Here is a 25,056-nt window from a genome sequence, read left to right on the forward strand (position 1 = left end):
GGCAGAATGGGAGGAACTGACAATAATTCCTAAAAGGGATAATGAGGCTGAAAAGTGTTCCCAAGTAGGGAGTAATACAATTTGGAATGTATCTGAAGTTTGAAAGTAATGAGTCTTTTCATTAAATAATTAGGATTTTCCACTATTCTTTATTAACACTACATGGTTTTTTATAAGAAAACATAATTTACTTAAATGAAGAATATGAATAAAGAATTTAATTTAAAACAAGAAATTTACTTCATGCAAAGCACTATGGGAAATCCAAAGATGGGGGAAAAAAATTTCTTGCCCCCTGTGGGAAACGGTGACTTGATCAGCATAGCCCTGACTGTTAATGAACAACTTAATACATTATCCCTCTTGGTAGTTTTTTTGTCTGTTCTACTTAATATGACTGGTTTAGTTCTGTAATTGATGCACAGTTATTCTTAAGTGTTGAAAATTAACTGAAATGTGATCCCTGTTGAACATGGGAGTGGGAATGGGAGAGGGAAGAGATGTATAATTTGGGACATGCTCAGGCTGACTTGCCCCGAGTGGTGGAGTTGGAAGCATACCAGGGGATTCCAACTCAATCCCATCGAGGTGGCATGTACCAATGCCATCTCACTGTTCCAGGTGATCAATTTCAGTTCACAGTTGGTCATGGTGGAGGGACTGGGAGTCAAAGGGAGCACATAGACAAGTCTAGTACCTGCTAACGCTAACCGATGGAGTAAATAAAGGGGAGGGTGATCCAACATGGGAAGTGAGATACTCAGCAGACTCATAGAATGGCAGCTGTCCTAAATAGTACTCTGGCCTCAGAATCAGCCCTAAAGGCATTCGGATCTGGCTGAAAAGCCCATGAGAGTATTTCAGGCATGGAAAGCCAAGACACTCTGGCAAAAGATCTCTGCGAGTGAGATCCCAGTGGAAAGAACAGGTCTTCAAAGAAGGAGGTACCTTTCTCTGAAGGGAGGAGAGAACCTCCACTTTGACTATGACCTTGTCTAAACAAGATAAGAGTCGGAGAACTCAGAGGGCTTCCATAGCCTTGGAAACTCATGACCGGAGCATAGGGAGATTGCTGATGCCATAGACAGGAGTGTCAATTGGTAAAGTCAACAACAGGAGTCACTGTGCACTTACTCCTCATGTAGGATCTCTGTCCTTAATGTGCTGTGCATTGAGATTTAATGCTATAATGAGTACTCAAACAATATATTTCACTTTGTGTTTCTATGGGGGTGCAAACTGTTGAAATCCTTACTTAATGCATACTAAACTGATCCTCTGTAAAAAAAAAAAAAAAAGAAATTATCAATTCCCAACTTGACTCTCACTGGGATTAAACATGACAATAGGTCTGCTCTGATTTCATCATCATTTAAAAAAATCATCTCTTATTTTTCACTTTATGTTTCTGTGTGGGAGCAAACTGTTGAAATCCATACTTAATGTATGCTAAGCTGATCTTCTGTATATTAAGATAATCGAAAATGAATCTTGATGTGAATGGAAGGGGAGAGGGAGTGGGAAAGGGGAGGGTTGTGGGTGGGAGGGACGGTATGGGGGGGAAGCCATTGTAATCCATAAGTCATACTTTGGAAATTTATATTCATTAAATAAAAGTTTAAAAAAAAAAGAACTTATTACTAACATGAAGAATATAAGTAATATTCAGAAAAATATTGTGGTAATGGTAAAAATGGAATGACCACTCTGAAAAATTTTAAAAAAATACAGTGTGATTAATGCATCTTCACCTTTTATTTCATGTACCTAGGAACTCCCTGAAGATTAACTATCTTGTTCATTACAACAACAACAACAACAACAACAAAAAATTTCTTGCCCCGAAAGAATCTATCTAGAAATAAAAGGCAAAGAATGGTTATGTAAACTACAAGAAAACAATGTAAGATAAAAATAAGTGTGGAAGAAGTTTAGAAAAAGAAAAGATCTTTCTCTTTCTGAAAAAAGGTAAGTTAACACTTAACACTCAAATCTGAATAACTAATACTGTCTCTTTTCTGAATTTGGCTTTTAAAAACACTTCTCATTACATACTATTTATGTGAAATACCAAATCTTAGATTTACCTTAAAATATCCCAGTAAAAATAAGATTAAAAAACACAAATGGGATGATGAAACAAGAATGAATGGATGTTGAATAACAAAGAGTGCAGGAAAATCTGATATGGTAATGTGTATTTGACCATTTCCATAATAAAGAGTAAAAAGCAAATTTTTGTTGAAAAGGAGCCAAAGTAATTAATGACTCTGAAGCAGAATATCTAGAACAAAATAAAAGAAAAACCAGAGAAATAAAAAAAAATCACTTTCAAGTGTCCTATACGTAAAATGGAGGATTAAAACAAATGGACTGTGAAATTAAGCTATAACTTCATTATCCCAAAATATATATGTAAATTAATATTTATTCCAATTTACACAGGACTTTTGACTCTGTATTAGGTTCATTTGCTTATTAATATTCTGAGGACATGTTAAATGATATTCACTACAGAGCAGTTCATTATTTCAAATGGGGTAGGTTCATCTTTTCAATTAACATACTTTCACAAACCTGAGAGTAGTTACAGAAAAAAATCAAAATGTTAGTAAAGTCCAGAGCAAATCTTAAAAAACAAAAACAAAAACAAAAAACTTAAAATGTCAGATCTCTGAACTACGCATACAAAAATGTTTTGGGGCCAGCGGCGTGGTGCAGTAGGTTAATCCTCTGCCTGCAGCGCCAGCATCCCATATGGGTGACGGTTCTAGTCCCTGATGCTCTATTTCCAGTCCAGCTCTCTGCTGTGGCCTGGGAAAGCAGTAGAAGATGGCCCAAGTCCTTGGGCCCCTGCACCCACGTGGGAGACCAGGAAGAAGCGCCTGGCTCCTGGCTTCGGATTGCCGCAGTTCAACGGCCATTTGGAGAGTGAACCAACGGAAAGAAGACCTTTCTGTCTGTCTCTCTCACTGTCTCTAACTCTCTCAAATAAAAATAAATAAAATCTTTAAAAAAAAGGTCTCATAATCTTAAGTACACCAATAAAGGACTTCTTCATTTTACTGCTAATATTTACTATCTGAATGAGTATGGAAATGCTGTAACGGAGCAGTCCACCAGTTCACTTTCAGCAGTGTGTTTTCTAACAAATGTACTTACTTGCTGTTTCAATACCAGGTTCTTCACTCCTTCCATGACAAACTGTGATCCTGAATTCATGACTCGTGACAAGAGACTAGGTAGACACAAAAGAGGAGGACCACACTAAGTGAGAATTGTTACTCTAATCTGTTAGAGAAAATATTTGCCCGATTAGACACCACATGCTGATGCTCACTGTACCTCTCCCATCTTTGTTTTCACTAACAGAATGGCCTTCAGAATTTCTGCTTCCATGGGTATCACTGCTGCAATTTTATTTAACAATAAAACTGTAACAAAATATTCTGACTGGTCAATAATTATTATTTTAAAATATAAACAGCTGGTCTCAAAATATTTTAACGGCTTAGCCTCTGCTATAGTTTTTAGGCAAATTATGATTTGAGTATTCCTTGCCTTGCTGATTTGCCTCTCAATGCTGAAACAATAAAATTAAAGACAGTAATTCAGACAACTTGCTTTAGGAATTCAAAACACACTAACATATTGACAATACACACTCATCTGCCTTTAAGTATTATCAGTAGGTCAAATGTTGCTGTGTTCTCGGCTGGGTGCAATCCTGCATGCCACACTGTATTCTCCCCTCAATACATAAAATCTATCATATAAAAAGCATAGGACATGTAGGGAATTTTGCCTCAACTCTGAAAAGTGTTCACTGTCTGAATTTTTAACAAAAATCCCAACAAATAACTTGCCACACTGGGTTTGTATTTGCGGCTCAAACAGTCTCACACAGGATCAAAGGATGCTTTGTGGGACAGAATAGTAATCCTGCATTATATTACAAGGCTGGGGGTGGCCTTCAAATCACCCAAGATTTTCTTAATGCATTTTATTAAAATCCCCAAACACATAATCCATAAGAAACATAACAGGCTTTAAACATTCAATCATATTTTGAGACATGAAACTGGAAAGTATACTTTATGAAATACATGGGAATACTTTTCCAAAAGTACTTTCCCTTTCCCTATCTCGTCTTCACTCTCGGAAATGATGAGATTGACAGGATGGAAATCCTTTCACGGACAGAAACACTACAAAGTAATCATCGTCGGGCAGCACGGCGCTGAGGCAGCTCCTGGCTGAAGGGGTGTGCTAACTTCACTGTGTGTGCGTAGCACTGGCTGGTGGTAAGGCTCGCTGGATTCATTTTGCCAAGTACTTTTAAGGTCCTGCCTTAGGCCAAGTGCTTTTGTTTTTGGAAATCATTCTACTAAAACCACCAGCTCAGAGTGGGGCTAGCATAAATCTGTTTTCCTCTGGGTTTCATGCTTTTGTTCTAGCTCTAAAAGTTAACCTGGGATTTGTTTGTATGGCATGAAAAAGTCAGAATCACCTTGGATGCCATCTTTGACCACCACATATAGTCTAGGATTTTCTGGGGTACAAAGCCTGGGGGTTTCCTAGCTATCACTTAGCAGTATGCCCATATGCTATGGATTGATCTTGAAGTCTGGAGTGCCTCGCTTCAAGTCCATATTAGTAACACAACAGTGATGTAAAAAGCTTTTAACATTTATGTATTTCTTAGAATGGAAAATGTGATGTTTTAAGAAGCATGAAGCAAACAGCTCACACCATGTAAAAGATTCTAACATATTTGAAATCAATTAAGGAACCCAAAGGCATACTGACATTTATTCTGTATCACAATGAAAGCACTCTACATTCCAAGTGTCAGACACAGTGTTTTGAGGACATGAAAGTCTAAGTATAAAGACTCAATTGAAATTATTACAAATACTTACCCCATTGGTTTAGTGGTAGTGCTGCCATAGCTGGCAGGAGCTGAGGCCATCTTGGCAAATGCCCTGTGAAGTAAGGAAGTTACACTTAAAAACTGATTCCTGGAGCTACCATTCAGTTTTGTAGTGACACCAAATATCTACAAGACTAATTCTAAGTTCTATTATGAAGACATTTTCTTAAAAGAGAAATAAATTTCAACTAATAGAACTATACCACAATTAGCAGTACTGAAACACTGAGATTCTTTAAAAAACACAAATGTATTAGTTTCCCAAACATCATTTTTTTTTTTTTTTAGATCTGATCATTAAAGAAAAGAACTGAGGTAGAGACTTGCTGACTTAATCTAGGAATAATACCATCACAGAAATCCCCCAAAATTTCAGTCTTGTTCAAAGGGAGGGCACGAATCAACTGTGTTCAGTAATGGACAGGTATTCATGCCTTGGCAAAAATTATTTCCACTAGAATATATTTAAATAACAAAGAATTAAACAGTACATTAAATGCATGAATATTATGCAAATAGTAAATACTACCACTGAAGACTAAAGACAATGAAAGACTCTCAAGATGAAAGTGGAAAGTAGGATATAAAACTTTATAATATGGGGCCAGCACTATGGCATAGTGGGTAAATCCTCCACCTGCAGTGCCAGCATCGGGTGCCTGTTCTAGTCCAGGCTGCTCCACTTCTGATCCAGCTCTCTGCTATGGCCTGGGAAAGCAGTAGAGGATGGCCAGAGGCCTTGGGCCCCTGCATCAGTGTGGGAGACCCAGAAGGGGCTCCTTACTCCTGGCTTTGGATCGGCGTAGCTCTGGCAGTTGCAGCCAGTTGGGGAGTGAACCAGTGGATATAAGATCTCTCTTCTCTGACTTTCCTTTTCTCGCTGTGTAACTCTGATTTTCAAATAAATAAATAAATAAATAGTAAAAAAAACCTTTAAAGATTTCACAGTTTAAAAAAATGTATGTAGGGGTGGGCATTGTGGTGCAGTGGATTAAGGCATGTCTTGGAATGTCCGTATCCCGTATCAGAATGCCTAGTTTGAATACAGTGTATTTTTTTTTTTAAAGATTAATTTGAAAGAGCAACAGAAAGAGAGGGAAAGACACACAGAGAGATTTTCAGCTTCCTGCTCAATGCACTGGGAGACAGTAGATGATGGCGCAAGTACTTGGATCCTTGCTGCCCACATGAGGAGATCCAGATGGAGTTCCTTGTTCCTAGCTCCAACCTGGTCCAGTTGTGCCCCTTGCAGCCATTTGAGGAAACACTAGTAGATGAAGGATCTCTTGACCTCTTACTCATGCTCTCTTCTCTCTCTCTGCCACTCTGCTGTTCAAATAAATATTTAAAATCTGTCCACTACTGAATAAATAAATATTTATTTGAACAGCAGAGTGACAGAGATCCTCCATCCATTGGTTCACTCCCCAGATGGCTGGGTCAGGCTGAAGCTTCCTGGGTCTCCCACGTGGGTCGTAGGGGCCCAAGTACTTGAGCCATCCTCTGCTGCTTTTCGCAGGGCTATTAGCAGGGAGCTGGATGGGAAGTGGAGCAGCCAGGACATGAACCTGTGCCCATATGAGATGCTGGCGTCACAGGTGGTAGCATGCCCTGCTATGCCATGTTTTAGGGCCTCAAATAAATAAATCTTAACAGTGTCATATGTATACAAAATGGAAGGACATACATTAACGTTTATCTATAATTTCTCAATAGTAAGGTTATAAGGTATGTTTTTATTTTCTTTATACCTTTGAGTTTTCTAAAATATTCAGCAAACTGGTATTATTCTTAAAGTTGGAAATAAAAATAAATTAAGAGATTACATATTTTCTAACTATGTAAAATACTACACTGCCTTTCCACTTATAAATCCTAATATTGATTATGGAATTCCATATCAATCATAACATAGAAAGAACATATACTACACAGCCAAATGTGTTGTCTATATATATGTGTGTGTATATAAATGTAATAAAAATTGGAGTTTTCAGTTTTTCTTTTTAAACAAAGCCTTGTTGTGTATGCATTTTGCTACTACAAGAATAAGTCAAATAAAAGGAAATTTGAAAAACAAAAGTATCAAAAATGAAAGCATTCATAAACTCACTAGTCAGGGATAACCACTGTTAACAACTTTCTCTTGCTAGGTCTATTTTTTGAAACCACTGAGATCAGAAAACATACACAATCTTGTATTCTTAAAAAATTAACTATTACAAAAATTTCAAAGGCAATGTTGTAGACAATATGAAAAATCAAGAAAAGCACCCAAAAGAAAAAATTCTAACACTTTCAAGTTACCCAATAATAATATTTAAGTGTATGTCATTTCAGCTATGCAAGTCCAATGGATTATCAGACTGTAAAAAACAAAATGTCATCTAAGTTTTGACTCAAATGTGAACTACCCTGAAACTTTCCCTGGCCTCCATCCAGAAAGTTAAGATCACTTAGTTTCATTTTCTTAATATAATTTAACACAGTTTAACATTACTCTTATTTATTTGTGGATTAACTGTTCCCTCAACATAACTGCAGATTCAGACAGCAGGGTCCCTGCTTAACAAGTTCACTATCCTTCAGTATCCATGAAGGATTGATTCCTGGACCCTCATGGATACCAAAGTCTGCAGAAGCTCAAGTCCTTTACCTAAAATGGCATAATATTTCTATGTAACCTACATACATCCTCCTGGGTACATTGAATCATCTCTAGATTATTTATATTTAATGTTATATAAATGTTACATAAATAGGATTATTACTCTGTATTTAGGGGATAATAACAATGAAAGTAGTCTATAAATGCTCAGCAATTTTTACAAAAAATGTTTTCGATCTGTGCTTAGTTGAATCTGCAGATGCAGAACTTATAGATATGGAGAACAAATAGTATTTATCAAACCAATCAGAGGACAGTATTGTAAGCTGTTTTTCACTTAACAGCTTAACATAAACATTTCTAAATGCCATTAAGTCAGTCTTCTCTAACATGAGTTTAAAAATAACTCTCTCTCTCAAATAAATAGTTATAGAGGGGGAGGGGGAGGAGGAGGGGAGGGAGGGAGTGAGGAGAGGGAGGTCTTCCATCTGTTGGTTCACTCCCCAAATGTCTGCAACAATCAGGTACTTGGAATCTAAAGTGGAGCCAGGACTCAAAAGCCAGGCTTCACAGTGGATGTACATGTCCCAAGTAGTAACTTAACTGCTGTGTCAAACACCACCCCTACAACATGATTTTTAATGACTTAATTGTATTTTATTTTATAGAAATGCCACAGTTCATTTACCAATCTTACTGCTAGACATTCACATTAGTTTTCAAAATTTCATTACTACTATTGCTTCAAGATCTTGCAATTCCAATTACTTCTTTAGTATAAATCCAAAGTTACCTTTTAAAAACTTCTGATACCATCTAGAAAAATACTGATAATTTATATTCCTAATAGCAGAGTATAAACGCACCAATTAATTTTCCTGTTTCCTGGGCACAATAATTTCTAAATTTTTATTAGTTTCTATTTGTCTGGTTACTAGTGAAAATAAAATTTCATTTTAATGCTTTTGAGACATATGAAAACAACACATTTTAGTCTTTGATTTTCTCACCTTATCAATAGAAAACATTTAAAGCTTGTCTAGGAAAGAAAGGTATCACTATGTCATGTAATTTCAACTCATGGATATGACAGAAAATATTTATGCCACTGGGCATAAAAACATACCATAGCATGGTTCAATTTTCTTACTAGAGTTCCCATTTTCTTAGGAACAAAACCTCAGTTGTGCCCTCTTACATGACAGGAATTAAAGAAGAAAATAAAACTTACTTCCACTGTTTGATATATAGTAAGGGATTAAGGTTACATCCTGCATCAGTTAAAGCTTTTTTATATTGCTCCAAATCAGCCTGAAATAAGAAAAGAACTGTATGACAAAAATTTACTTTCATCAAAGATCATTTTGTTTGCTGTTATTCTATTAAACAAAAACAGCACAGACATGAATTAAATTCTAGGCACCCAAGCAGAGTGAAGTCACCTCTTAACTCAAATGGGCACCTGAGTTAAAAATCACATATAATGAACATTACTTAATACTTTAAAAATCACCTAAAAAAGTACAGCACTTTGTCCACCAAAGTCAGTTTTTCCTCTATTGTTGAAATAGACTGTCTTTCCTCAGGACGAGCACTAGGCGAATGATGTGACCGAGAGTATTTCAAAAATCAGAAACATAAGGGGACTGACGTCCAGCGAGGGGATCTGCAGATTCAGCTTTCCCGTCGTCCACTCGGGCGTCCAGATTCATTAACTGAACTACGGGTGTCCTACAGTTCTTAAGCTGTGGGTTTTTTGTTTTTAATCTCTTATTTTTATTTCCTGATGAGTAAATCCAGCTGAACTTAATAAATTAAAGGAGCTTATCATCATGGTGATCCACTGTAGAAATTTTACAAGGGAGAAAATTTTAAACTCACCACCATCTAGAAATTTTCACTACTTTATATTTTTGGAGGCTATTAATCTGATATTAGTCCTAATTTTCTTAGAGCTTTTTCATGATCAACTTAAATCAATGAAAAGACAATCCTTACCAAAGTAAATGAAAATAAAATGATGTAATTAAAGAAAGGGAATACTGAATTAAAATTTAAAATCCTATATTCTTAAGAAAATATTATAGATAGGCTATTGTAATCCCACAAGAGCTAGGTAAATCCCCTCTGATGAAAAGAGATATTTCTAAAATGAAGATCAGAGTTTCTTACTGAATTAAAGTCAAGAGATACACTCCTAGGATAAAACAGAAGAGCCTAAAGCAAATACTGGGTTTAGTCTGCTCTTTTAGCATGCCAGAGTTTTGACCAGCAGAAGCCTTACAATTTAGGAGATGTTAATAAAGTAACTGCTACCTGCAAAGGAAAGCAGCTTACAACAGCCGTGTCATTCCAGATGTCATCTCGGGGGTTCCTATGCTCGTTGCTCATCTAGTAAAGCTACACTGAATTCACCCAAGACAGACTCAAGTCTCAGATCCAGCAAGACATCTGCTGCCAGAATCACCACTTTCCTCAACGGAATTGCAAATGCAGGATATTTCCTACATTTCTATATAGGACATTAATTTAAAAAAAATCTTAACCAACTTTTCCAAAGGCATAGCAAATCTGATTCACTTGGTTTGGAATAGTTATTTTCCAAAATCAAGTACTTTGGCCACTTGAATTCGGTACGTATTCCAACAACTTAAGAATGGTCAGACGTTTCTTGGGGATGGTTTCCCCTGGTGACAATAAATATTGCTCCCAAAGAAAACTCAGCAGTAAACAGGAACAGCCTTCACAAACTGTTTTTCTTTTAAAGACAGGAATGAAGCAGAGGCTTAGCCACAGTGATTTCACTTCTTTTTTTTGAAATTCTAGCTGTAGTAACTCTGCAAACAAGCATTCCTCCTTCCTCCCAATAACTGAACAGAGGACATACCTCAGAAGGGGCTTGCTGTGTGCTTATGTAATAGATAAGAAACAGCCTCATTTTATCTTCTGGAGTTCCTGCTATATAGGGGAAAACATTAAAAAAAAAAAGGCTTTCATAATTGTAGTTATTATGTATTCTAATTAACACTTAAACAAGTACATTAAAATTCAAGGCATAAATAAATGTGACAAATAAAACATGGTTCTTTTCAACTAGCTTAAGGTACTAAGCACTACAATTACAATCAAGGAAAATATAAATATGGAAGAAGATTAAATGTTGTAGGATTAGGAGACTGTGATTTTGGAAGCATCTCCATTCTATGTTCCATAGTTTGTATGTTGGGATGACACCTTTTGGATATGAACTCAAAAACAAAAGAAAGGCAATTAGGTTTATCATATATTCTAAAACAGGTTATTTCTGAGATGTAAAGGGATGCTAGAAACAATCACACAACGAGGAGTGGAGTGAAAATGGGCTGTCCTAGCATACTGTAGGTATTGGGAAACTTGTAGGTATTGGTGAAATCATCTAGCTGAGCTTACAGTCATAACTTCTCAAATGCGGGCCTCTAAATAGACATGTCTTCTCTTTCTGAAGGATATCATGCTATTGGAAGGTTTGGAAATATCATATTTTTATATTAAAATAAACAATGTTACATTATACTGCAGAATATATTTGCATTAAATTTTAAGGCAAAAATACGACATAAGAGAAATTTCTTGCTTGTGCTGGATGGTTTGTGCTACTACTCCTATTCTTCAAAGCTAAAAAATGTCCAGAGAAACTCATTTGTTCTCTTTTCTCCTGGCTGTACTTTGGTGGAAAAATGTCCAAATACTGTCCTCAACATGTAACAACAGTGACTCTAGCATGTGCCCTAAGATGCAAGAACTCCTAACTGCTGTACATATTTCAATTCAGAACAAAAACTAGGAGATGTTTTTCTAAAACATAATTACTGATGAACCAATGATTTTTATACACTCATTCTCAATTTATCCCTGACTCCTTGAATGACAGAGTGGTAAAATAAATCAAATCAATGATTGGTTCTCCCAAGTTCTCATGTTTACAAGTAAATATATTCAGGACATTTTGAATTTTAGGCTATCAGACTCAGGGTCCTGTTTCAACCCCAGGAGACTAGTGATACTTTTATTTTAATGGGTGATTAGCCACACTGGGTTGATGTTCCTATCAGACTTCTGTGGGTTGCATTTCCAACACTGAGTTTATTTTCAGTAACTTTTGCAGTACTATTGGGGTCTGTGTCTATCCTGGGAACTGGGAGGTGGTCTAGCCCTTCACCCCTCAGTCTTTGGAATACTGTTTAGGATTAGATTCATGCATGTGCAGTTTAGAGGTGAGCCCAGGAATTCATAAATAACTTCATGGGTTTGCTTTCCTGAGCTCCTTTCTTTTGCATTCTCTCTGCTACTTTCCTGTTCCTTTGACCCTTCCTTTCTGCCACCCCAGCCAGAAAGCTTTGCCTTTAGTCACCCTTCCCTACTGTGTATTTCCTGCACCCATGGCTGCCAACTGTGACCAAGGAGCTAAAGGACAAAGAGAGTAACAAGGTTTGCCTTATTTTTGGAGACAATAACTCCTAAGATAGGAGAGGATATACTGCTCCTTTCCCTCAGAGTTTAGGGGTCCATGGGTCCCTACTATTACTTTTACTGTCCTCAGCATCTACCATAGTCTTTTCTAATACTAGGCACATATTTGCTTTAAAGAAAGAATAGTTCCCTCTCATCTTCAAGGGAAAACATATTTTATAATTTTTACAGTAATAGTGCTTTACAACAACTTCTTGTCATGCTGTTAAAATGTCACCTGATTGTAAGAGTTCAAGAGCACCTGGATGCTTATACCAACAGGAAGAACAATTGAAATTGTAAAAATGTATCCACAGAACTGTGGTTACTCTAGAGTCCCTAGCTACAGCTTGGAACCTCTTGAAACACTTAAATCTTTCCCGTGACTGCTATTTTAGAGTTCCTTCACTGAGTAATTCGATGTACATTAGAGAAAAGTTCTAAGTATGGTTTGGAGAGATTTTTCTTACTTGGACAATTTGTCCCATCACTCCCAACTGTCAAAGCCATTCACTAATGTAACATTAATATAACAATGATCAAAATCAGGGAATTAACACTGGTACATTTATTCTATTTTAATAGTACACTATCTGATACATACATTGTCATTAACTCCAAAATCTCATTTTAAGTTTAATCAATTGTCTCTTTAACATCTTTTATGGCAAAAGGATCAACTGATACAGACAGTTGTCACATCTCTAAGTCTTCTATATGAAACAGTTTCTCCATCGTTCCTTGACTTGCAGGCCTTGATATATTTTAGGATTACAGGCTAGGTTTTTTTTTTTTTTTTTATAGAATTTAACAAAATTAAGTGGTGTGTGATATTTCCTCATAATTAGATTAAAGTTACACATCTTTGGCAAGAGTATCACAATGGTAATACTGTGTTCTTTGCATTGGAGCCTGTGGGTGTTGTGTGAATATCTAATAAGATACTCATTAGGCTCCTCTTTTATAGTTACTTATTCTCCCTTTGCAATTAGTAAGTATTCTTTGGGGTTACTTTGAAACTGTGCATGAATCTTGTAAAATTTCAACTTATTAATGTCTGTAAGAATTCATGGCTTCCTCTTTCATTCAGTGGGTTATAATCTGGTATTATCATTTATTTTGATGTTAAAATTATCATGATTTCAAGCCTCTTTAAGCTGATTTCTGGTCCTTTTGACATGCTCCATCTCTTTTTGAATACTTTCTTTGCTTTCTGACACAATAAAATGTCCTATACTCATTGTGTACTTTCTCTCCCTTTCCCAGCACTGGAGTCAGTCACTTCTCCAAACAGTCCTAGAAAATGGTATTTATAAGCAAAATCTTTACTAGTGGTTACTGCAGGTTCTCTCAGACGGTAGAGCTAAGGAATACATCTGAGGACACACACTCACACAATCTATATTTGACAAATTTATACAGAAAATATTACCTCACACCTGTAACAAATTCCAATATAGGGTTTACTCCAGATCTTTCCCTTTCTATATTTAGAACTTCCTTCTCTGACAACAGAAAATCTGGGTCCCTTTACATTATCCTATATTACTTATTTAACCAGTATTCTGTTTGTACATAACACATATTCTATCTCTGCTGCCATTCTTTTGCCTGTGTGGGGTACCTGTCTCATTTCACTTGGACTCTGATTCCTATAATGAGCCCACCCATAACCTGATGAATTTCTCACCCCACCTAGGAAGGCTGGGTTGGTGATGTGTAGGGCCTGCACCCTTAACCAGTTAGGGCTCTTACTCCTCTTGCTGGACTGTTCCTGCATGTGAACACTACTTTCTTTTCTTGGACTCTGACAACTCATGCCAGATTACCAACCTGCCTCTACCCCATATATGATGCCTTTGTCATCCTGCTCAGGTTACAATGTCTTGTTCTGGGCTAAAGTGGCAACCGACTGCTATTCCGCATGAATGCCTAACCTCACTCTGCCCTACTTAACATCTTTACAAGTAAATTTGCTTGGGAAAGGAAAAAGAAAGGCTCTGATAGCTTTTTATCAATATGTGTTTCAACTTCACTGTAACTCATTGTAAACAAGGAATACCTCAGAAATGATGAACTTACACTTACACACACACAATAAACCTTTGCATTTCTTCCATTGTAAAATACACACACCTTCAAAATGCTATGTTCTAATCAGAAAACTAGCTTTGTCAAAGTATGAGCAACACTTACTGCTCCTAAGAAGTTTTGGTGAATGGAAATCTTTAATTATAAAACAGTTTGTACATTTTTATTACTCTCCAACTTGGAATACACCAAAACTCTTAACTCAGAAACCACCATCATTCTGCTTCAATAGCTTGTATGCAAATCGGGTCCTAGGCATTTCATTTATTTTAGAAAAAGCTGAGATTTGAGTTTTAAGCAATTCTGAAATGATCAACAAATCTCTAAATTTAGAGAATTTTAGAAGTTAACATCCTATGTAGATCCCAGTCATTATAATTAGATTATATTTTCTAAGTATAGTTATATATTAAGAAAATCTAACATACAAATATTTAGATAAATATAAAAAGAGACTAGAGTCCTTTAAAAGTGAAGTGAATACGTAAAACAGAATTCAGTTTTGGATGTATCTTTTCAGTATACTCTTTGAGGTAAACCCAAGTAATCAGAAAGAGTATCATGTAGAGACACTTGCTTTGCATGTCATACCTTCAGAACTTCTAGGAACCAGCACAAATTGAGCTTCAGATATGTCATCTTATTTTAGTTTTAAAGATTTATTTATTTATTTGAAAGGCAGAGTGAAATAGAGAAGGAGAGACACACAAATCACTCATTTACTGGTTCACTCCCCAAATGCCTACAATAGCCACGGCTAGGCCATACTGAATGAAGCCAGAAGCCTGGAACTCTATCTGAGTCTTCTATGTGGGTGGCAGGGATCCAAGTACTCAAGTCATCATCTGTTGCCTTCCCAGTCACAGTAGAAGATGGATGGATCAGAAGCAGGGAAACCGTGTGCACCACAACACCCAACCCAGATTTATCACTTTAAACAAAATGAATATAAAAGGTACTTAAATATGATCAAAGAAAAATTCAATGGGAGCAGGCACTGAGCCTCATGGTTGGACTGCCTGTGTCCCACACTGGAACACCTGGGTTTGATTCCCGCCTCAGGCTGACTCCAGCTTCCTGCTCATGCACACCCTGGCAGGCAGTGGTGATGGTTCCAGCCACCCGTGTTGAAGGCCTGGATTGTGTTCCTAGCTCTGGCTTTGGCTCCCAGCTGTTGTGGGTACTTGAGGAATGGGCTGGAAGATGGGAGCTCTGTCTCTCTAATACAAAATAAAATATTTTAAAAGATCAATGAAATAAAATACAAATCATTTTTTTTCACTTTAGTAACTGTTACATTAAGAAATTTTCAACAGTAAATAGCTCATTTAATTATCTTGTTATTAGTATCACTTGTAAGAAAAACAGTAATTCTAATCAAATTTACTCAAATTGAAAATGCTGGACTTATCAAATATGAAACATCATCCTCAAATTTATGGTACATACCATCAGGGTCTGATATTATATCTAGAAGAGATTTATCCAGAGTAGTTTTGCTCATTATTTTTTCTTCATATTCAAAATACACATCCAGTTTTCTTGCCTGTTTCACAATAAATATTAGATGAGAACATATTAAGTAATAAAAATATACTAAGTCTCTCAACTTATGTGTTTTTATTTTGTATGATCAGTTTTAAAAAGCAAGTCTTCATTTCCTAATAGATTTTAAAATTTCTTACTTTGGATCATACATTTAATGTAAAATAACCCACCAACAATAACTATTTTATTTACCATGCTTTCACTTATAAATTCAAAATTCACTTGGCATGTATACACATATTAGCAAAGATACAAAAGAATTCTCAATTATTGTACTGATTAGTAACTAGCATAAAAATCACATTGTACTCCATGCAAATTATTGCCAAGTCGTCATGCTATGTTCACTTTTTTAGCGTGCATCCACATATTTTCACTTTAACTGGACAGTTACCCTAACTGACTTCAATGTTTTATAATAAAACTTTAGCATCATTAATTTTTCCTATTTAATTTTTTGAAGTTTTAGTAATGGAAAAGCAGTAAAACTTTTCTGACACATTTTCTAACTTAAAATTTTGTTGATTATAGTTATTCAAGTCAAATTAACATATTAGGATCCTCCAAAGCAAATAAGATTTATTATTATCAAGTATCTAGGCCTCAGATAATACAAACAATACAAGAACATGTTTTCTGTTTAATGTGTTCGAGTGGGAACAGAAACCATTCATGAAATAAATTAGGATACTCAGCAATACTAACAAAGAACCAATATACAAGCATAAAACAAACATAAATACACTACGCTAAGATAATAGATTGAATTAAACTATAACCAATTATAGAGGAGGAAGCAATTAATTTTTAAAAATTAATCAATCTGAGAGGCACAAGGACACAGAGAGAACTCCCATCTGCTGGCTTTCTTTCCCAAATGTCTGCAATAGTTGGGGCTTGGCCATATGGAAGCTGGGAGCTGAGAACTCAATCCATGTCTCAATGCAGGTGGCAGAGACCCAACTACTTGAGCCATCATCCACTGGCTCCTAGGGTGTGCAACAGCAGGAAGCTGGAATCAGGAGTGGAGCCATGACTTGAACCTAGGCATTGCTAGATAGGATGCAGGTGTCCTAACTGGTGGCTCAACTGCAAAGTATTACATTTTGAACTGACTCTTGAAAGTGATTTGGGAACATTAAGAACAGGTCAATACAGCTAACCTAATCATAATAAAGCTTAACAGAGTAGAGACAGTCAAACAGCAGAGAAAGGAGTGATTTCATATATGTGCGACAGGAGATCAGGCCTCTTGGTCCCATTCCCTTGCAGTGGCACATAAGGACCGAGTCTTAAATGGGTAAAACTTTCAGATAGCTCAAAAGCAAAAACAACATGAAAAGGTATATGCTGAGAAATCTCATTTTTCAACTCTGTCCTCTTCCCCTCCATTTCTATCTGCTCTGATTAGGTATTTATTTGGGTTATTTCTGCCACAGTTTAATTTATGCAAATATAAACAAATAGTCTGTATTCTAATAACCCTCTCTTTTCTGACACAAAAAGGTAATAAAAGAAGGTATTTTGAAAAGTTCATGGAAAATGGAATAAAAAGATGCTAATTTTAGTGCAAAAAAGAAATACATGTGTGTTTTTTCATAAGCTTTTTGAAGACCTTTTCTTCTATCCCTTCTTTTCACTGATAGATACAGTCTACATCAGTACATGGAGAATTAAAGATTAATGAAGCATATTAAAGGAAACTCTTCTATTGTAAAAATCTCTGGTATTTTTCAGATTCCCTGATAGGAACTACTATCACTATACTACTCACTATACTAAGATAAGAGGTGAAGTCCTAGGAATGACAAAGTCCTAGAAATAATATTAAAAATGAACAAAAGAAATCCAAGAGATTCTATATAACAGATGATGGTAGGCTATGGGAAGTCAAGTATGAAAGAAGGGAAAGAAAATTCCTGGGGAACTATGATAGCAGTAAGAAAGAACTATGTTAATGTCAACATTAGATTATGAAAAGCTATTGTCTTTCACTTTATGATTCTGTGTGGGAGCAAACTGTTGAAATCTTTACTTAATGTATGCTAAACTGATCTCCTGTATATAAAGGGAATCGAAAATGAATCTTGATGTGAATGGAAGGGGAGAGGGAGTGGGAAAGGGGGAGGGTTGCGGGTGGGAGGGACGTTATGGGGGGGAAGCCATTGTAATCCATAAGCTGTACTTTGGAAATTTATATTCATTAAATAAAAGTTAAAAAAAAAAAAAAAAGAAAAAGAAAAGCTATTGTCTACAGAGTGAAGCCCGGATGGAAGGGAGAAGACGGTAAGATAAGGTGTTGAACTGACTTTCAGGCCCTTCACAATCTGATCCAGGCATCCTGTTCATTTCCTTCTAGCTCAGTTCCCTCTAGGCACAGCAAGTAACTGACTTTTCATTAAACACTGCATATGCTTTTAATCCTCTAGGCCAATGTTCAGATATTCTTTTAGGTTAGCTTTTCAAGAATATATTCCTTTCCTCCATCATCTGCCTGGCAAAGTCTACTCATTCTTTAAGGTCTACCTTCTGGCCGGCGCCACGGCTCACTAGGCTAATCCTCCACCTAGCAGCACCGGCACACCGGGTTCTAGCCCTGGTCGGGGCGCCGGATTCTGCCCCGGTTGCCCCTCTTCCAGGCCAGCTCTCTGCTGTGGCCAGGGAGTGCAGTGGAGATGGCCCAAGTGCTTGGGCCCTGCACCCCATGAGAGACCAGGAGAAGCACCTGGCTTCTGCCCTCGGATCAGCGTGGTGTGCCGGCCGCAGCGCGCCAGCCGTGGCGGCCATTGGAGGGTGAACCAACGGCAAAGGAAGACCTTTCTCTCTGTCTCTCTCACTATCCACTCTGTCAAAAAAAAAAAAAAAAAAAAAAAGGGGGGGGGGGTCCACCTTCTTTATAGCTTCCCTGAAACTCCATTTCTGCTCTTTCTCCTTCCTGCTCTTCCTTAATCTCCTCAGTGGCCAGAATAAGGCCTAACTTCCTCACCTTTGTACCAACATCACTTTATGGACTTCTCCATATCAAAAATGACATTATATTACCATCATTAGTTTATGTGTCATCCTTCTAAAACAATAAAGTCCTACAGTGTGTCTAATGTCTAACCCCTTTGTGTCTGACATAGCTTTTGGCTCATAACAAGTACTTGAATTTATTGAATTTTGAAGCTAACAGGACACATACAAAGTAGTAATTTTTTTAAAAATTATGAGAGCAAATGAACGTACTTCTAGAATTAAAAAACGTAAACAAGCCTAGTGTTCACTGTCATTATATAGAATTAAGTATACCAAATGCCACATGGAGTATGTTTACACAAATCAGTGAAAAAGCATGGTTCAAAGACTTATACAGATACAGACAATTGATTCATTTTGGTCTTTCCAATGCAGAAGGGGGTTTCAAAATTTCATGGGAAATAGAATTCCAGCAATGAGTAGGTTTTTTTAGGTGACAAAAATATTCTAGAAGTAGATTGTGATTGTGGTTGTGACAACTCTGTGAATATACTAAAAACCACTGAACTATATACTTTTAAATGGATGCACTGCGTGGTATGTGAACTCTATCTCAATAAAGCTGTCCACAAACTAGCTTAGTATTTCATTATACTGATTATGAGGGGGTATCACTGAAGAGGAAAAGGAGTGAAACCGATTTTCTAACCTGTATGAGAACTAGTATCTGCTTAGTACCCATCTTATGCAAGGTACTTTATGTAGAGCTATGGCTTTCAAATATTTTTCAACAGAAAACCTCAGGACCCTCCTTCTGAAACCAAATATTTCTAGAATGCTAAACATAAAATAGGTACAAATGACCCATTACATGTCTCTCTATCAGAAAATAGTGTTTAAAAACTACTAACTTATCTCATTTAATTCTCCAAAATAATGCTATGACCTAGGAATTATTAATCTCATTTTAAAGATGAAAAAACAGACACACAGAAACATAGATTCATTCAAGGTTACCAGAGTAGTAGTAGTAGAGCTGAGATTCAAATCCAGGTCATACTCCAATGTATATCACAGAGTGGGAAAACTTACATTTTCCTCAACAACAATTTACTGCTTCCTTTATATATGCTTTATGAAAGAAAGCATATTTGTCAATTAGTATATATTTGATTTTTTGGTAATACATTTAACTTATTATACAGCAAAAGGTTAGTTTGTCCAGAGATTTAATACCTGTAGGTTTTTCTCAAATTCTTAAAATGAGGGAGAAATCCTAAAAGAAGCTACTTCTATAAATCCAAAGATTATTTTCATACAACATGGGTTCAAAGGAGAATACAATTTGAATAAGAGTGACATAGAAAACAGATAATTGGCTGGCACTGTGGCGCAGCGGGTTAAAGCCCTGGCCTGAAGTGCTGGCATCCCGTATGGGCGCCGGTTCCAGTCCTGGCTGCTTCACTTCTGTCCAGCTCTCTGTTATGGCCTGGGAAAGCAGTAGAAGATGGCCCAAGTCCTTGGGCCCCTGCACCCATGTAGGAGACCTGGAAGAAGCTCCTGGCTCGTGGCTTTGGATCAGCACAGCTCTGGCCGTTGCGGCCATCTGGGGAGTGAACCAGCGAATAGAAGACCTCTCTCTGTAACTCTTTCAAATAATAAAATAAATCTTTAAAAAGAAAAAAAAAAAGGGAACAGATACAAATATAACATGAATTAACAAGGGCAAGATAATAACACATTTTTGGTGGCTTTAATGAACATTAAGAATAAATGAGTAAACAGAAAATCAAATGAACTATTTTCATGGAGTGCCGATTATATATATTGAACATAGACTGAGTCTGAATTTCTCTAAAATCTGTGTAAAAGAGCCTTTCTAAGGGAGGAAACTTATTTTAAAAATGTTTTTCTCTGAATTTCAGGATGGGCAATTCGTCTGATGTTTCTTTCCCTTTTCAGTGTACTGCCTCAACATTTATATGCTATTCACAAAATCCACAGAACACAGAGACTGCATGTTAGACATGTGGCTATGGCCACTGGGTTTGAAAAGAATGAAAAAAGAGTTCTAACACTAATTTGTCCCTTCCCTCATTATAGTGGTCAATTCTTAAGACTCATCTAAGCAGTAAAGGTAGTATATATTTTTTGGGTTTTGAAAATCTGTTATCTGGAAACCATTACCAGAAGAGCCCAGAGAGAACACAAAAGGAATTTCCCTTTCCTTCCCGTAACTGTTGAAGATTGTTCCTTCTCTTCAGCATCAGGTTATAAACTCAGACCTTACTATCTTGGTAACTCACACAACTTGTCATTCAATTATATTTTAATATCATACCGTTGGCTTCAGTTAAAATTATCATACAAAATGGTCACACAAAACCCATGAGTTTAACTGAAATTAAACATTACAGCATTATATCACTCAGTTGACTCTAGGTAATGGCCAACAGAAGCAATGTCTGCTCTAACACTCAAGTGTGGAATGTTTTGCTTAGAATAAAAGCCAGAAAAAAATTTCCTGCCTGTGAGATTTCTTTGAATCTAATCACTTCTTTTATAAGTTGGGTACCTAAAAGTTCAAAGTCAAATTTGAGAGTCAACGTTTTAGCTATATAGAAACTATTTAAAAATTTTAAAATATCATTGCTTTCATTGCATGTGCTATTCATGGAAACTACCTTAAATCTGTTTAGCATAAAAAAACACTAAGCTATAAATCAACAAATTTATTAAGTTTAAATCTGTAAATCTAATATATTAACTTCTACTAAAATATTTAAATTCTGACTAAAATGATCTATATAATAAAAAATTTAAAGTGTACACAGTGATCTGACCTTTATTGATGACAAGTATTTAAAATACAAGTATAAATGAAATTATCATGAATACTGAGGATTGCTTTATTTATATTTTTGTAGATAAGAAAGTTTGTGTGGTGCTTATAAACTGTTAGAAGTCTAGGCCGGCGCCACGGCTGGCTCACTAGGCTAATCCTCTGTGGCACTGGCACACCGGGTTCTAGTCCTGGTTGGGGTGCCGGATTCTGTCCTGGTTACTCCACCTTCCAGTCCAGCTCTCTGCTGTGGCCCGGGAGGGCAGTGGAGAATGGCCCAAGTGCTTGGGCCCTGCACCTGCATGGGAAACCAGGAGAAGCACCTGACTCCTGGCTTTAGATTGGCGCAGCTTGCCGGCCATGGCGGCCATTTTGGGGGTGAACCAATGGAAGGAAGACCTTTCTCTGTCTCACTAACTCTGCCTGTCCAAAAAAAAAAAAAAAAAAAAAAAAAAAACAAGTCTCATGGCTTTCAGAAAATATCTAGGTTTAGTTTATTTACCCAATGTGTTGAACTCTTAAAAGATATACCTAGAAATAGAAGAGCAAGTTAAAGTAAACAAAAGAGAAATATAAAAATCAAGGCAGAAATCAATGAAGTTAAAAATAGGGAACCAATGAAGAAAAATCACAAAAGTCAAAACCTGGTTCTTTGAAAAGATAAATTAAATTAATGAACCTTTAGTCATATTATAACTTTGGAAACTAAGTTATTATAACTTTGGAAACTAAGAAACCTAAAAAGACAAGAGAAAATGCAAACTACTAATACTAGAAATGAAAGAGTAGCCATCACTACTGATATAACATTAAAAGGAAGAAATAAAGGAATATTTTGAATAACTACACCCACAAACAAATAAGCCATTCCTTGAAAGACACAATCTACCAAAACTCTCTTAAGGAAAAAAAGATAATCTAAATATCCAAGTATTTATTTTAAAATTAGTCAATAATAATTAACCAACACAAAGAGAAAGCATGAGATCCTTTTGTGTGCACTAATGAATTCCAGCAAACATTTAAAGAAGAAATTATACTAACTATTCACAATCTCTTCTAGAAAACACAGTGTAAATGGTGAGAAACCGTTTTCCTGTTAAAATCAGAAAAAAGGTTAAGACTGCATATTTTTACCACTATTATTGTGCTGGAACCCTTGCCACTGCAATAAACATGAAAGGAAATAAAAGGTATATAGCTTGGAAAGGAAGAAAATAAAGCTGTTCTCATTTGCAGATGACATAATTTCTTTATATAAAATTCTAAAGAATTAAAAACAACAAACTCCTGGAACTAATAAGCAATGAGAGAAAGGTTCCCAGGCTACAAGGTACTTATAAAAGTTAATGGTTTTCCCATATGCCAGCATGAACAATTGATATTGCAAGCAGAACCATTCAGGTTAGCCCGCCCCTCCCCCCCCAAAAAAAGGAAGGCCCTCAAATATTTAGGTGTAAATGAAGTCAAATCAAATATGCAAAAGATTATGAAGAAACATACAAAACTAAGATGAAACCAAAGAATAAAATAGAAAGACTCAAAATCGTCAAGATATCTGTTCTTCACAATTTGATTCACAAATTCAACATAGTCCCAGTGAGATATTCTGTGGATGCTGAAAAGTTAATTCTAATTTCATATGGAGAGGTGAGATACCCAGAATAGCCAACACAATATTGAAGGAGAACAAAGCTGGAGGACTACTACCACCTGATATCAGCTTTTATTAGGAAGCTACAATGATCAAGACAGAACTGACCAGATCAATGGAAGAGAAAAAGAGATCCCAGAGACAGATCCACACAAACATCGTTAACTAAACCTTTGACAAAAGACCATAAGCAATACTATGGAGAAAGGGCAGCCTTTTCAAAAACTAGATATCTACATGCAAAGCAAATCAATCTAGAAACAAACCTTTCACAAAAAATAATGCAAAGTTGATCACAGATCTAGATGGAAAATGGAAAACTAAAGAATTCCTAGAAAACAACATAAGAGAAAACGTAGATGACCTTGGCTGTGGAGATGACTTTTTAGACACTACACCAAAGGCATTATCCATGTAAGACATCTTACCAAAAGAGATATATAGATGGCCAATGAGCACACGAAAAGATGATCACATCACATGTCATCAGGGAAGTGCAAATTAGGGGAAAGAGATACCAGCACACATCTATTACAAAGGCAAAAATCCGGAACACTGACAACACCAAATGCTGGCAAGGCTGTAGAACAGCAAAGTCATTCACTATTGGTGGGAATGTAAAATGGTAGTCACTGGAGATAGTTTGGTATTTTTTTTTTTTTTTTTTTTTTTGCCAGTGGAAAATCAAGTTTTATTTTTATGCAAAGTGAAAACACACAATCAGAAAGGGGTGCAGGCATGCTCCAGAGAGAGCTGCACTTCATGAGATTCGTGTCCATCCCTTTATAGGAAGGCATGGGGCAGTGTCCAGAGCAGGGCTTGAGGATCATCCATTTCCTTGCTCATTTTTGGAAACTCAGAAATGTCATGGCCTCAGGTGCATGAAGAGAGTAAGCATGTCATCCATGGTAATTTCATTATGCTGACTTCACAGTGAGCTAAAGGTCATTGCTCACAGCCATGTTCATTACAGTTAGCTGGCGCCATTGTAAACTGGGAAATCACAGAGAGCTGCAGGGAAGGGCTGGTGACCTCACCTCCTCCTTGATAGCTACCTCCTTGCCCCCTGCACCACACAGTGCCTAGTTTGGCAGTTTCTTACAAAACTAAACATACTTCTACCATAAGACTCAGGAATGATGTGCCTTGGCATATACCCAATGAGTTGAAAACATGTTCATGCAAAAACATATATGTAAATGTTTCTACCAGACTTATTCATAAATGCCAAAATTCAGAAGTAACCAAGGTGTCCATCAGTAGGTAAATAAGTGGTTAAACAAACTGTGGTACATGTATACAAGAGTATTACTAAAGTATAAAAAGAAATGAGCTAACAAGCCACGAAATGATGAAAAAATGATGCTGTACACAATGAACAGAGCAGTGGTTGTCAGGGATTTGGGGTGATGGGCAGGCACAGAGAGCAAGGAGGAATGAGTCAATGGAGCACAGGTGATTTTTAGGACACTGAAACTATTCTCTATGATACTATAATGGTAAATACATGTCATTTTAGATTCTTCAAAACCTCCAGAATGCACAATACAGAGAATGAGTCCTAATGGACTTGAGTTAGCAATAGGTATTAATGTTGACTGATCAACTGTAATTAACTGTTAACAACTAATACAAGGTGCCAATAGAGGAAATGGGCAGGGATGGTGGTTTGGAGTTAGTACTCCTCACTCATTTTTCTATAAAGCTAAAACTGCTCTAAAAAATAAAAAAGACATATATAAAAGTCCATTAACAAAAAAATAAGACACAGATAAAAACAGAAGAAGGGGGTCACATCTAATTATATAATCTTGGGAAAATTTTATAGTTTTGAATAACATCTTCTCTTACTCATGGATATTATGTAAAATGATGTAAAAAGGAAAGAATATACAAAGATGATTTTACATGTTTTAAAAATATACTCAGCTTTA

At 36.4% G+C, this 25,056-nt stretch overlaps 1 protein-coding gene across 2 annotated transcripts in view; it reads right to left on the reverse strand.

The window, feature by feature from the left end:
- SCFD1 (sec1 family domain containing 1) overlaps positions 1–25,056 on the reverse strand; it is a 109,261-nt gene that overhangs the window by 23,119 nt on the left and 61,086 nt on the right. For both annotated transcript variants that reach the window (XM_051822744.2, XM_051822745.2), the window contains 5 exons: positions 15,570–15,666; positions 10,429–10,499; positions 8,773–8,852; positions 4,923–4,985; positions 3,163–3,238 (listed from right to left, as the gene is read on the reverse strand). In XM_051822744.2, coding sequence (XP_051678704.1) covers positions 3,163–3,238; positions 4,923–4,985; positions 8,773–8,852; positions 10,429–10,499; positions 15,570–15,666 — 387 coding nt within the window. The remainder of the gene's footprint in view (positions 1–3,162; positions 3,239–4,922; positions 4,986–8,772; positions 8,853–10,428; positions 10,500–15,569; positions 15,667–25,056) is intronic.

The sequence above is a fragment of the Oryctolagus cuniculus genome, chromosome 12, assembly GCF_964237555.1.
Source record: "Oryctolagus cuniculus chromosome 12, mOryCun1.1, whole genome shotgun sequence".
Lineage (NCBI taxonomy): Eukaryota > Metazoa > Chordata > Mammalia > Lagomorpha > Leporidae > Oryctolagus > Oryctolagus cuniculus.